At 37.1% G+C, this 14635-nt stretch overlaps 2 protein-coding genes across 3 annotated transcripts; both read right to left on the reverse strand.

The window, feature by feature from the left end:
• Positions 1-178: 178 nt before the first annotated feature.
• LOC142523458 (3',5'-bisphosphate nucleotidase AHL-like) lies at positions 179-10121 on the reverse strand. Of its 2 annotated transcripts, none has more exons than XM_075627269.1 (3): positions 9720-10121; positions 714-1386; positions 179-606 (listed from the first exon to the last, which is right to left on the reverse strand). In XM_075627269.1, exons 1-3 carry the CDS (start codon positions 9874-9876, stop codon positions 303-305), a joined length of 1134 nt encoding a protein of 377 aa, XP_075483384.1. In that variant the 5' UTR covers positions 9877-10121; the 3' UTR covers positions 179-302. The 2 variants fall into 2 exon arrangements, with proteins under 2 accessions (XP_075483384.1, XP_075483385.1); XM_075627270.1 differs by lacking the exon at positions 9720-10121 and adding an exon at positions 8308-9705.
• A 1527-nt stretch (positions 10122-11648) lies between these two features.
• Positions 11649-14430, reverse strand: LOC142522844 (indole-3-acetic acid-amido synthetase GH3.6-like). Its single transcript, XM_075626403.1, has 3 exons — positions 14044-14430; positions 12905-13836; positions 11649-12447 (listed from the first exon to the last, which is right to left on the reverse strand). The coding sequence occupies exons 1-3, from the start codon at positions 14295-14297 to the stop codon at positions 11870-11872; spliced, it is 1764 nt and encodes a 587-aa protein (XP_075482518.1). The 5' UTR covers positions 14298-14430; the 3' UTR covers positions 11649-11869.
• Positions 14431-14635: the final 205 nt, after the last annotated feature.

Consider the following 14635-nt stretch of genomic DNA (forward strand, 5'->3'; position numbering starts at 1 on the left):
TGACCTGTGAGATCGGCTCACACAAATTTTTGCCAAAATAAATTGACCTCAGTTCAACTATCTTTATTTACAAATTAGATATATCATTTGAATACTTTATAAGTGGCGACGATTGATTCAAACATCGTAACATGACTAAAAACTTACATAAATAAGTAAGAATATTGGAAAAAAAATATCAATGCAACATTTTCATCATTCTTTTTCCATAATTGTCGTAAATTTCGATTGGTGGAACACGTATTGTTATACAAAAATGTTACATAGATTTTCTTTTCAAAAGAAAGACATACAAAGAAGTATTACAGATGTGACGATTCCCAACTAGCATAAACAGCTGAAATTATTTTTTGATGCAACCTAGATCCGCAACAAGCAATTAAGCCTCTATCCAGGCTTTCTAAGTATATTCCTCTCGAAAAGTCCAGTGGCCGTCCTGCCCCATCCGTGACCACTCCACCTGCCTCTTGCACCAGGAGTACACCTGCTGCATGATCCCATATCTTCTCTTTGTATCCAGACATTGCAAATTTCATGTAAATCTCTGCTTCTCCTCGAGCTATGGCGCCGTACTTAACCATGCTGTGAACACGGAAGGGTTTCTTTCTGCGTTTAGGAGTTTCATAAAATACTGGTTAGAGTTGGAACAGAAAAACTCTATAGAAACATAGCTACTACAATAATGCTTGATGCTACTTGAAATTACATCACACCTTAGCCCGATGGTGTTGGCAACTTCAGCTGCGAATGAATGGTCAGAGTTATTGCTTTCCACAGGCTCACAGAATGTTGCTTCTGCAGGATCATCGATGGAAGAAACCCGAATAAGTTTTGCAGAATTCGGCCATTCAAGCCACTTATTACGATGAATCAAAGGCTGCATCCAAGCTTTACGAGTGTGTTTCTGAGCGTACATCACACATCCTACATCCCTTGATGATGTTTCTGATCTAGCATCACCTTGTAGGCTATGCATGTTTAGGCCATCATCTTTCACTGGGTAATTCGGACATCCGAGTACACCAAGTACAACTTCTCTCTCATCAATCATAGCAAGAGCAACAGCATATTGATCTCCACGTACAAATCCTAAAGTTCCATCGACCGGATCAAGGACCCAATGCCGGCCCAATGGGCCCCCATTTGAGTTACACTGGCTGATTGCATCAAGAATTAGTGAAGCCTCTAGTGGTTTATTAGGTCCTTGGAGACCAAATCTAGGAGCTTCAGACAAGCATTCATTTACAGCATCAACAACCATGGCTAATAGAGCTGATGATTCAGGTTTTGAAAGAGTTTGAGAATCTTCTTCAGCAACAATGGAGATATTTTGGTCACCCAAATTTTGTGTGAGCATCAAGCTCACCGTGGCTTGAACACTCCAGTCTGTTGATTGCAAAGATTGTTGAGATATCAGTCAAAGCACATATGGCAATATTCAAGGGTCTATGATGAAAGCCATAAGAAAGTCCATAATCGAGGGCCCAAAGGCATGCAAATTCATTGAAATATGGTAAACTGGATTGCTACAATAATAGAATGAGTTATAAATTGAGTCCATGGAAGTTAAAGTTATCCTGTCCACTGGCATTTGATACTATGACACAAATGAGGGGAGTTTGTAAAACAAAATTCACATCATTGCCATGGTATCATCATCCAAACTATCAAAAAGATAATTGTAAAATCGACCCAATCTGATATAGAACTAAAGCTTCTTGTATGGCCATGAATTTTACAAAGAAATACCTAATGTGCACATAGGAAATAAGTGTTTTAAGTAGTTTTTTATCACATGTGACATTAAAGTCCTTGAAATCATTTGTAATTTCAAATTAATCTAAGAGTCATGCTAAATTAAGGGACATGTTCTAGATTGTGAAAAACAAGATTAATAAGGCTTGGCACTTTGAGTCTTGAATTAATTGATGTGGTAAAAAATTAGATTTCATATGCTTAGAAAATTGGTGATTCTAGTGGTATTAATGTCATTTTGTAATCTAGAAGGTGCAAAAAAATCAATCAAAAAGGTTCAATTAAAAAAATAGGCAAGAGCTTTGTTCTTCCGTTGTGCACCAAATTTGGTATTGAGAGTCGTCGTTGAAGAAATAGAGAGTGAGCGAAAAACTCAAGTCACATTATTGTCAACTGAATAAAGAATACAAAGAATTATGTTTATATAGATAGGGTAAACACAAAAAGAGTAAAATGACTAATCTAACCTTAAGAGCTAACAATAATATATTCTGACATCCCCCCTCAAACTCACGATGCTACAGCTAAAAGCATTGAGAGTTTGTCAGACAAAAAACGGAAGCGCGAAGCGGAATGTGCCTTGGTAAACATATCAACTATCTGCAAAAAAAAAGGAACGAAAGGTAACGTGATGGTGCCAAGCTGGAGATGATAATGAGTGACGTGACAATCAATCTCAATGTGCTTTGTCCTCTCATGAAAAACTGAATTGCGTACAATCTGAATGGCACTCTGATTATCATAATATAACGGAGTAGGATGACGAAGAAAGATACCGAAATCCGCAAGCAACCAACGTAACCAAACAATCTTGCAAGTGGTTGAAGTCATATCACGATACTCGGCTTCGGTGGAAGATCTAGAGATAACAACTTGTTTGTTACTTTTCCAAGATATAAGAAAATCTCTAAGAAAAATACAAAAGCCAGTGGTTGACTTACGATCCGTGGGATCGCCAGCCCAATTAGCATCCGAGTATGCACGTAGCTCTAAGGAGGAAGTAGAAGGAAACAAAAGACTCTGAAACTGAGTGCCCTGAAGATACCTGAGAATGCGAAGAGCAGCAGCCCAATGAACTGTATTTGGTGCAGTGACAAACTGACATACTACATGAACAGCATGCGCAATATCTGGACGACTGGACGAGTCACAGTGAGATAAACCAAGATGCCAACAATAGTACGGTATAAGGTAGGATCTGGCAAAGGAGGTCCATCCGACAGAGAGTACCGAGCATTGGTCTCAAGAGGAGTATCAACTATCCTGTTATCAGTAAGACGTGCACGCTCAAACAGATTTGCTATGTACTTTGATTGGAATAAAAGATAACCTTTTGGAGAATAAGCAACCTCAATTCCTAGAAAGTAACGTAGCAAACCTAAGTCCTTCATAGCAAAGCAGCGAGCTAACTCAGACTTCAAAGCCTCAATACCATCAATATCATAACCGGTGATTATCATGTCATCAACATATAAAGACAGAAGTATACGACCTGCACGAGTACACTTGACAAATATGCTGAATCATGATGACTAGGAATAAACCCAAGCGAAGTAATCACTATAGAAAATTTCTCAAACCAAGCACGAGGAGCTTGTTTCGAACCATAAAGAGCCTTACGAAGTCTACAAACTTCACCAGGCTGCTGAGCAACACCAGGAGGAGGAGCCATAAAAACTTCTTCATGAAGATCACCATTCAAGAAGGAATTCTTGACATCCATCTGAGAGATTTCCATCGACGAACAGAAGCAATAGCAATTAGAGTACGAACTGTCGTCATTTTAGCAACGGGGGCAAATGTTTCCTCATAATCCATGCCATGCTTCTGAGAGTAACCTTTAGCAACAAGACGGGCTTTGTATCGTTCAATAGATCCATTAGATTTGGTTTTGATCTTGTAAACCCAACGAGATCCAATGGTGTGCTTTCCTCGTGGCAACAAAACAAAATCTCATGTATGAGTCTGATGAAGAGCCGTCAGTTCCTCAGCCATAGCCTTCTGCCAAAGTGAATTACCAACAGCTTCGCTATAGGATAAATGCTCAGAGAGACGATGAACAGAGGCAACAAATGAAGCAAAAGAGCTAGAATAACACGAGTAAGCAAAATCAGGTAGTTGAGTAGACGAACACGAGTGGACTGACGGAGTGGATGATTATCCGCAATGCCAAGAGATGATTGGGTTGTCGTAGGGGGATTTGGAGGAGCAGGAGTCTCGGGTGTGGTCGTGGGCAAGGTCTCGTCGGTGTCGGAGGTGAAAGGTCAATACGAATAAGATCTGCATGTGTCATATTATGCGAACTAAAAGGTATACAAAATAATGGAACATGTTCAAGGAACACAACATGACGAGAGACATACAGTTTTTGAATAATTGGATCAAAACAACGATATCATTTTTTACCAATACCATAACCCAGGAAAACACACAGAGCAGAACGTGGAGACAATTTATTGCGCTCGATCTGTGGTCGTAAAACAAAACAGGCACAACCAAAAAAAGTAATGAAGAATGATCAGGAGCATGACCATACATTTTTTCAAAGGGTGACAAACCTAAATTGTGTGAAGTTGGAATTCTATTGATCACGCGAACAACAGTAAGAATTGCTTCACCCCAAAATGCACCAGGAACATTAGAAGACAGTAAGAAGGAGCGAGTTGTTTCAATAATATGTCTATGTTTTCTTTCTGCAACATCATTTTGTTCAGGGGTTTCTCTACACGAGGTTTGACATATTGTACCATCAGAAGCAAGCAAACGCGAGAAATCATTAGAAGTGTATTTACCCCCCAAATCACAACGAAAGCAATTGATTACAGCTAAATGTTGATTTTTCACAAGAGATTTAAAATCATTGAAAATAGCAAGATAATCAGACTTATGTTTCATCATATAAACCCAACAATAATGAGTGCAATCATCAATAAAAGAAACATAATATCTCGACCCCCCTTTCGTGGGAACATGAGATGGTCCCTACACATCTGAATGAACAAGATCAAAAGGAGTAGGAGAAAAAGATATGCTTTTATAAAAAGGTAAAGCCGAAAATTTTGCCAATTTACAACCACTACAATCAGAAATATCATGACTTTTCAAGGTTCCTAGTGCTCCTGTAGACGCTAAAAATTGCAAACGAGACGCGGAAACATGGCCTAGATGAGTATGCCATAAATAAAAAACAGAAGACGACTGACTCAAGCGGAAAGAAGAGAGATTCACACTAGACGCTGCAACATCTGGTACTCTGAGATAATCCAAAACATAAAGTGCCCCCTGTCTACGGCCTGCCCCAATCGGCCTCTGGTATCGCGGGCCCTGCACATAACAATTTGAAGAAGAGAAGTAGATTAAGTATCCAGACTCACATAATTGACTGACCGAAACAAGATTAAGTGTAAGATTGGGAATGTAGTATACATCAGGAAAAGATAGACAACACCTAACAAGAGAACCAACGCCTACTAATGGCATCGGTGTACCATCAGCAGTCACAATTTCAATGGAAGAATTGAGAGACAAATAAGCAAAAGAAGACAAATCAAGAGACATATGATGAGATGCTTCAGAATCCAAGACCCAGATGGACGAAGATATACCTAAAGTGCCAGAAGATGACAAACCTATATGTGAAGAAGCTGACATAGCATGAGGCTGTGAAGCGAGGAAATGTTGAAACTGCTCAAACAAATACGGATCCAAAAACGGTGCAAACACTGCATTGTTAGACTGAGGTGGTCGATATGTCCACTGGTTTGATGGATTACCAAGTTTCCATGGAGTGTTCTGAGATGAATGATGCTGCTGCTATGGTTTCCATGGAGTGTTCAGAGATGGTTGATGTTGTTGTTGTGGTTTCCATGGAGTGTTATGCGGTCGTTGTTGTTGCTGTTGCGGCTGCACTTAACAATAGTGAGCATTGAGCTTTCCAGTGCCTTTTCTCTTTACAAAAAGAACACTCATCTGTTTTGGTGATTAGCTTGAGGTCGTTGAGGAGCTGCAAAGACAGATGGTATAATTGGGATTGTCCCTTTGTCAACGTAAGACTTACGAATCTCTTCAGCTAACAATTCGCTTACAACCAAGTCAACAGAACGAAGAAGGTTGCGGATGAAGAATCGTCCCATGCAGAACCTCAAAATAATTTCGAAGTGCCATAAAAAATTGTACCAAGCGTTGTTCTTCTCTCCGATTATTATAAGGTGAGAATGCTCGCAATTCTGCAGATTTTGTTAATGTCAATTGATCCCAGAGTGTCGACATGGTAGAATAAAAATCTTGGATGCTCATATCCTTCTGCTGAAGGGCACGAATATATGTCTCCAATTGATATTATTTGGCAAAATTAGACTGTGTATACAAACGTGCCAGATGATTCCAAACCTTCTTAGCAGTCTCGTATTTTGCCAATTGAGCACCTATTGAGTGTGCTACAGTATTATTAATCTACATAATAATTTTCGAATTATCTGCCTCCCAAACATCCAATGACACAGCATAATCAGGGTTCGTCTGGTCTGTAGGCTTGTCTCGCACACCTGTGATATAGCCCCACATCGATTTCCGCCGCAAGAAATTCTTCATAACATAACTTCAATACAAATAATTTTTCTCATCCAATTGAACACTAATCGACTAAAGATAACCGACTTTACGAGCAGCCATGATGCCAAAACCAAACAAAATTGAACGAATAAAACAAAATACAATGCAGAGAAGAAATCATACGTGATTACCAAAGAGAAACTATACGAACGAAAAGTTGTACGAACACAGCAGAAGCCAATTGATTCTTTGCTCATGAGTTCGATCCGCGAAAGCTGTGGATGAGATTAACAGTTCTTCTCTACAATTGACAGATCCATGAGATAGAGGCTCTGATACCATGAAGAAATAGAGAGTGAGCGAAAAACTCAAGTCGCAGTATTATCAACTGAATAAAAAAGACAAAGAATTATGTTTATATAGTTAGGGTAAACACAAAAAGAGTAAAATGACTAATCTACCCTTGAGAGCTAACAATAATATATTCTGACAGTCGTTAAAATCACGATTAAATTTAAAAGCATCATTCATCCTTCTCTGCAAATTGCACCTAAACCAAATATGCAGCTTGTTTCATTTACTTGCATTCTTTTTATCTCCTTCAAATAGTGTACTTGGGCTCCGTCTTCTTCCAATCACAATTGATTGTGCAAAACATTTCTTGAAATTTCTGCGATCCATAAAATTGCATAATAGGAAATGGCTGGAGATTCAAGACTCGCTATGTTCAAATATTCTCCAAGTGAACATCAATTTTTGAAGACGAACATTATGATCATAAGAGCAGTGAAATGAGAGATTTCTTCATTTCACATGACCGTTGGGCTATAATCAAGATTTCTTAAGCCGAGCCTTCCGAAGATGGAAGTTCTACTAGTTGGAAAGAAACTATGCAGAAGGAGACAAGACAAATAAAAAGAAGGATTGTACACCTCTTCGCTACATTAATTGAGGGGTAAGAAAAAGGCAAAAGATGCTTGGGAAGTTCCACAACAAGAGTTTCAAGGAAATGACAAAGTTGTCTACATAAGTTAAAATCTCTACAGAAATTTTCACTAGAGTTGCTCTGATCGTGAATCTTATTGAAAATCTTGGTGATATTAATATTCTTGATAAAAAGGTGATCAGAAGATTCTTAGGAGTTTACAGCCCAAATTTGATCATTGTGTTGCAGCCATTGAGAAAGGAAAAAACATCTAAAAAATGACGATGCATGAGTTGTTGATGAATTATTTGCAAACGCATGAGCAAAGAATCAATCGATCTTTAAATCAACCTTTGGAGCAAGCATTTGAGTTCAAAGCCTGATTTTCTGACAAGAAGCATAATAAGTTTGAATTTTGCAAAAATTCATGGTAGAAGAGAAACCAAAATGATCAACGAAATTGAGAAAGAAAAGATCCAGAGGAGCAACAGCAAAAACGTGGGGACCAATATTGCATCATATCGTTTCTAATGCACAAGATGTCGCAGTCCAAATCATTCTCAATGAGATTGCTGGTTTCAAAATAGACAAGAAAATGAGCAAGCAAATGTCTCCAAGGAGGAGACTGAAGACTTGTTTATACATGTATGAAGGTAGAAAGTGAATTCAAGGATGCGTGCTATATCGATAGTGGTTGTAGTAACCACACGACGATCAATCTCAATAGTTTTGTGGAGATTGACAGAAATTTCTCCACCGAACCGAAACTTGGAGATGAAAAATGCAAAAGATTTAAGAAAAAAGGCACAGTCAAAGTGTACACCAAACAAGGTACCAAAAATTTTATTCCCGACGTTCTTTATGTGTCTAATATTTCTAAAATCTGTTAAGTGTCGAGCAACTTATTCGTAAAGGTTATTCAGTTCATTTTGCTGATAATGTCTGCACAACTGTTGACAAGAAAAGGAATTTGACTGTGGCGAAAATTCAAATGGGTGAAAATAAACTTTTTAATATCATTATGCCGGTTGAAAAAAAAAATGATATTCCAAAATCTGAGAATTAAAGAGAACCACCTTTCACTCATGGCCTTGAGCCACAACCAACTCCCAAAACCAGTGACTCGGTCAATGAAGCAGTGATTCAGAATCTCAGGTAAAAAAGTCTCGTTCTTTAGAAAAGATTTATGATGCTAACAATGTTGCCTTGTTCTCTTGTGAGCCTCTTTATGAAGACAAAAAAGAAGTAACTGATTTGGTTGAAGCCATCAAAGGAAACATCCGTGTTGAAAAGAGGAAATAGAAAAAATCATTTCATTTAAAGAAGAATTACAAGACAAAACATGGAAATAATGTGTCAATCAAAAGGAAGAAAGGTCCACAAGCTATAAAGGAATATACTCAAAAGTGGAAAAGTTAGAGAAATTAAAGCAGAACTTGAAAATTACAAATTAAATGAGTGTTGAAATAATTTGTAATTTCAATCAATCCAAGAGTCATGCTAAATTAAGGGTCATGTTCTAGATGGTAAAAAACAAGATATATTAGTCTTGGTATTTTGAATCTTGAATTAATTGTAGTAAAAAATTAGGTTTAATCTGCTCAGAAAATTGGTGATTCTAATTGTATTTATAGGCCATTTTGTAATCTACAAGGTGTAGAAAAAATCAATCAAAAAAGTTCGGTTAAAAAAATAGAGCAAAAGCTCCATTCTTCCACAGTGCACGAACAAGGAAAACAAGCTAATCACTAGTGGTTGATAGAGGTATCATTTCTCCAATCATGTGTATAATGTAATAAAACAGTAATTTTTGATTTCATGGGCAAAAACGTGCATTTCATTCACCAAAGACTATTAGAAGAATCAAAACTCGTAAATTCCATCAAGAATTGAAGCTAATATATATTAATAAGGCTCAAACAACATCCATGGGCGCGGTGGAAAAGAAACTGCAAAAAATTTAGTCACGCATAATCAGAAGAGATGCAGTGTGATTAACCTCCGTTATAAAAAAAGGGTAACAAGCGCAAATATTGCTGAACCCAATCACCAATTCTGACCATCGAAGAGAGAACAAATAAACGCAATCAACAAGCAAGAACTAACCCAACTCGATCCATGAAAAAGAACACAAAACAATAGAAAAATTATGTACTTAGTATTACCGGCGACAGTAACGAGGGAATGAAATTATCTGTAAATGAAATTACCAGCTTCGCAAACAACCATAACCACGAAGCAAAGGCTATAAAAAATTAAAGCTATTATCTATTAATGTGGCCTAAACAACATGATCCATATGCCATAGAACGAAAGGGAAACAACAAAAATCTGAGGCATTCATTATCAGACGAGATGCAACCTCATTGTGAAAAATAGGGTAACAAGCTCATATATGGGAGAACCCAATCACCAATTCTGACCATGAAAGAGCAAGAAACCGATTCGATAAATGGAAAGAACACAAAAATAAATTAGAATTTATTACCCGCGACAGTAACGAGGGAATCATCATCCTTGGACCTAACCTGATCAAAATTTGTGGAAATCATTAATTGTTCTTGCAACTTTCTACACAGTGCGCATGCCATGTGTACCACCCTAACGCCAACATTCAACTCTCTCGAATATTTCTCATTCTCCATTTTTAACCTAAATTTAAAGTTTTGGATTATGATTTGATATGAAGACGAAATTGATACAATCTGAGATGCCCAATTTCTCCACTTCCTTTAGCATTTGCTACATAGAGAGCATTGCGTGAACCTGTACGCAAATCGGGGACCGATGCATCCGATCTCTCTCTCTCTCTTCTTTTTCTTTTTTCCTTCTCTTTACTCTCTCTGCAATTTCTCTGTCGTAATTTTTCGATTTAGTTTTCGTTTTCTAATTGTTTAAGTTCTTATGTCAACGACTAAGAAATAAGCGTACTACTATATAATAATTTTTCTATTTAGTCAAACAAATAATAACGGTCTGGGGTGGGTAAAAAAAAAACCACACCAACTAATGTTCCATACTTGAACTAGACCTAACACAAAAACTTATGTGAGACGATCTCACGGGTCGTATTTGTGAGACGGATCACTTATTCGGGTCATTCACAAAAGTATTACTTTTTGTGCTAAGAGTATTACTTTTTGTTGTGAATATCGGTAGGGTTGACTCGTCTCATAAATAAAGATCCGTGAGATCGCCTCACAAGAAACTTACTCTAGACCCAATTCGTTCATGAATTATGAAATCAAGTAAAGAGTAACTCGAGATATTTGGAAGAGAGACTAAATTGAGAACATGTGATAAAATTGAGGACTAAATAAGAAATTAATATTGATTCATGTGCTTACTTTACGAAAGATTGTAATTTCTTAATTTTGGTGATAACAAACACGACTGATTATTATAAAATTTAGTTGTCAATTTATGCATTTACATGTGTCAAGCCGGAGTTCAAGAAGCCTACCCACATTGCCTTCAAGAACCGGATTCTTCAAAACTTGATCATTTCAATAAGATAATATTTCTAAGCAGATTTTTAGAGCTGGACTATTTAAGAATCAAACTGGGCATTCTCATATCCCAACCAAACAATGCAAGACTTAATGCATTTGGTCTTCGAGCTGGACTTCACAAAGTTCAAAGAAATCGTGTATATCAGCTCGTTTATATTAAAAGATCTTTTTATAATAAGAAAATAATATTTCACTTTCTTATTTTGAGAGAATATAATTAATTTACTTGATGATATAGAGTTGCATAAAAATAATTAAATAGTCTTATTTTTTATTTCTGGATAAAGCAAATAATCATATATCTAGTTATATTTTATAATTATAACATGAATTCCTACCAACCGTAATAAATATTATCCAAACCCGTTGAAATTTTCCATGAGTTCATCAATGCAATGAAGGACATCAGAATAAATTTGCACGTGGAACTTTTCCACTCATACACGATTGCGTTGTAATAAAACCTAACGATAATGTTGAGTCGAGTTGTTAAAGAATATTTTTGAAATAATATAATAAAAAATCAATATATCAAAAGTCTTGTTTTTAATTAATAATATATATTGATATTGAATTTATGATTTTTAAAATTTTATTTGAAATCCAATAAAAGGTAACATGATTGTAAACTTAATTAACATTAATTTTAATTAACTTAATTTATTGATTTAATTAAATTATATAAACATAATTAAGGAAAGAATTTAGCATGTAACTAATTGTTTCATTAGTCAACCTTTTCCTCTCAAAATCTTGTTTTTTAAATGAAATCTCAAGTGTTAAGTGTGAGATTATACAATTACGCCGCAATTATCCACAAGACTTAGACCTAATTTAATCTTAAAAGCTAGCTCAAAGAGATATATATCACATCCTCTTAGGTCAATGAATGAACAACTGGAACGTGAAAATATTAATATCAAAAGTTAACTCGAGATGAGAGGATTGTCCAAGTTCATATATACAACTACCAGAAATTTTATCTATCGATGTACAACAAGTAACGTATCCAAACCAAGAGAGATTCAATCTATCTTACAATGTTTACACGTTCCATGGGAAATGGCTTAGCACTCCAATGATCAACACTGGAATTCGTCTAGGTTTCTTTTGGAAAACGAAATTCTCAATTCTTGTAGTTCCATTGAGGGGTCCATTGAGGGCACTTTGGACTGAAATAGCAGGACATAACCCTGGTGTCCAACAGCTCAATGATCGGCTCCGATTTCACACACCGAGGTGTTTTGTACTGATTATTAGAAGCCCCGAGGCTAATGGCATAGTCCATGATCTTGTCGAAGGTTCCAGCTTCCACGATTCTGATCTCAAGAGGACTAATTGTCTTGGAATTGCGGTGCTGTCGATACATGCTGGCGAAGGATTCTTCGATGGTGAAGCAACAATCTTGAAAAACTGTTGGAGGAACCGGGTTAGATAATTCATTTTGGCTGAGCTCCCAGTACAGCACATAGTGGCCTGGAACTTGAGTGGTGTCAGCATAGCTTGTGTAGTCTGCGACACATATGTTGAACGGGATCAAATTACTTGCTGCTTTTTTCACTGCATTTTGGAGTTCAGCCTCATCAGTCTTATCAGAATCAATGCTCAATAGAACGTTTTTTCGGCACACGAAGTTAAATTGAGGGGCATTGTTCTTGAATCCAGCCACACGAAGCACATCTCCAACCCGGTACCTGTACAGCCCTGCACAAAATTTGTAATATTAAAAAAAAAAGTCTAACCCATTAGGGATGGCAATTGCTCAATTTTGGATAGGATTTCATATCCACGTCTTCGTCCTCATTAATTATATTCATCCACATTTCGGAATGTGACAAAAATAAATCAATTTTACATTAATGATTTTCTTCATTTCATCTCAAAAAAACATATTAGAATCAAACATCATATCCAAAAAATTATATTATATATATCGGGTATTCGGGTAGCCATACTCGAACATCGTCATACCCGAATACTCTAAAAAAATATTCACAATATCCTCATCTATTCGGGTTAGGTATTTGGATTTACCATCTTGACTTTGGAGGAAATTGCTAAAATCCATTGATTTGTAACAAATATATATATATATATATATATATATATATATATACGTAAATTGTTTTTATAAAACTGAAGATAGATGAAGCAAATTTACCAGCATAAGTGGTAACCACCACCTCATACTCATGTCCAAGTTTAACATTAACTAAATCAACCAATTCTTGTTGTTCCTCTCCATCAAGAGATTTCGGCACGGAAGTGGAATCAGTGACTTCATCGCGGCCGCCATTGTTTTCATTTACGGGCAAGAACTCGAAATAAGCCATGGTGGGGATGAAGGTGTAGGATACGTCACTAGGCTTGCTAAGAGGGTTAAGGTTGATGCCGAAATAACATTCCGAAGAACCATACAAAGTGGAGACTAGGGGTAAACCATTGCCATAGTAATCAATAGTAGGTACATATTGTGACATGGTGCCGGTCACAATAACGCTTATATACATGGTATTTGGCCACAGTCTAGGGATGATACCCTGCCAAGAATCCTTCCTACACTCCGATTCGATTAAATCTGCGAGCTCCGGATCGGGTCTGAGGATCCTCATCACTGCCTCCCTCACTAACGGATCGGTGATCAATGAATTAACACTTCCGGTTCTGATATCATTACAAAGAAGGGACCAATGTTCTTCCAAGAACCGGATAGCACGAATGAAACCAGCGGCGAAAATTGCCCCGGCCCGCAGGACTTGTTTGTTCTGGCACAGACCACAAAGCATTTGGGAATACACGCTTTGGAAGTAGTCTTCACAGAGAAAAGAGTCCCTTGGGCTGGTAAAGGGATTGTCCGGTCCGTCCTTGAGATCAGAGTTTCGTAATAAACTCGTTATGGCTTGGCGAGCCAGCAGCCCACTTGGGGTCTTAGATTCCGATGCTACAAACAAGAAATTCATCGCTTTGCCTCTGTCTATGCCGGGAAAGCATTGGGTCATCACAGGCGTCGAAAGGTTGTTAAATGATTCCCTCCTCCGCAGCTCTTCCCCAGTCATAGGCACCAATTTTCTCTCACCGCCAGATGTCCCGGAACTACATATTTTAGAAAATAGAGACCCATTTTCATGTGGAAAAAGAAAAGGAGAAAAAAAATTCATCTCAAAGCAAATACAAAAGGGAAATTACCCACATATGAGACAACGTTATCAAATTTACACAGTATAAGAAATAAAAAAATGCAGCTTGAGATACTATATTGTTTTCAAAATTTAGAAAAAAAAAACGAAACAAAACTCAAACCTTGTCAAAAACTCAGAGATGGGTTCGCAGCAAAGAATGGGAGACGAGTCGCCATTGGCGATGCGTTTGATATCAGGCTGAATGTCCTCGTAGGAGATAACTGGTACAACTTTTTTGAAAGCCTCTGTGTCAGTATGGCCGTCGAGCCCATGTCTCTTCAAGTACTCTACGTTAGAATTTCTCGACAGGATTTCAGCAAGAACTCTTGTTTGAATCTCATCAGCGTTTTCGGTCACCTTCTCGATGAACTCCATCTTTCTCTCGTTGATTTCTGTGAACGGTGATGCTCTGAGAGGACAAATATATGGAGAGAAAGAGAAGTCGTACGTCTGTCAGTCTGTTGAACGAGAGATACATCGCGGAGGACGCAGCAGGTGGAGGATTGGACTTTGGATAACGCTGGCGGTGATACATATATTATTTTAATTACGAATATAACTCTTATGTTTGGTTGTATTTGTCATAGTCCTGCATCAATTCAATTATTGATACAAAATTATAATTTTATTTTTTTTTATTTATATTTATTAATTATTTAGTTTATCTTAAATTATTATTTATTCGATATTTTTCTATGTTCAAATAAAATATT

The sequence above is a fragment of the Primulina tabacum genome, chromosome 13 (genome assembly GCF_025594145.1).
Source record: "Primulina tabacum isolate GXHZ01 chromosome 13, ASM2559414v2, whole genome shotgun sequence".
In the NCBI taxonomy this organism is placed as follows: domain Eukaryota; kingdom Viridiplantae; phylum Streptophyta; class Magnoliopsida; order Lamiales; family Gesneriaceae; genus Primulina; species Primulina tabacum.

Bases quoted from the DNA above. Each gene is read 5' to 3' on its own strand.
- LOC142523458 (XM_075627269.1), bottom strand. From the start codon at position 9,876: ATGGAGAATGAGAAATATTCGAGAGAGTTGAATGTTGGCGTTAGGGTG. The intron at 1,387-9,719 runs GTAATAAATTCT...TGCAATCAACAG, and splicing joins TTCCCTCGTTACTGTCGCGG to ACTGGAGTGTTCAAGCCACG. The intron at 607-713 runs GTGTGATGTAAT...TCCTAAACGCAG, and splicing joins GCCAACACCATCGGGCTAAG to AAAGAAACCCTTCCGTGTTC.
- LOC142522844 (XM_075626403.1), bottom strand. From the start codon at position 14,297: ATGGAGTTCATCGAGAAGGTGACCGAAAACGCTGATGAGATTCAAACA. The intron at 13,837-14,043 runs GTTTGAGTTTTG...TAAAATATGTAG, and splicing joins ATCTCTGAGTTTTTGACAAG to TTCCGGGACATCTGGCGGTG. The intron at 12,448-12,904 runs GTAAATTTGCTT...AATTTTGTGCAG, and splicing joins GGTGGTTACCACTTATGCTG to GGCTGTACAGGTACCGGGTT.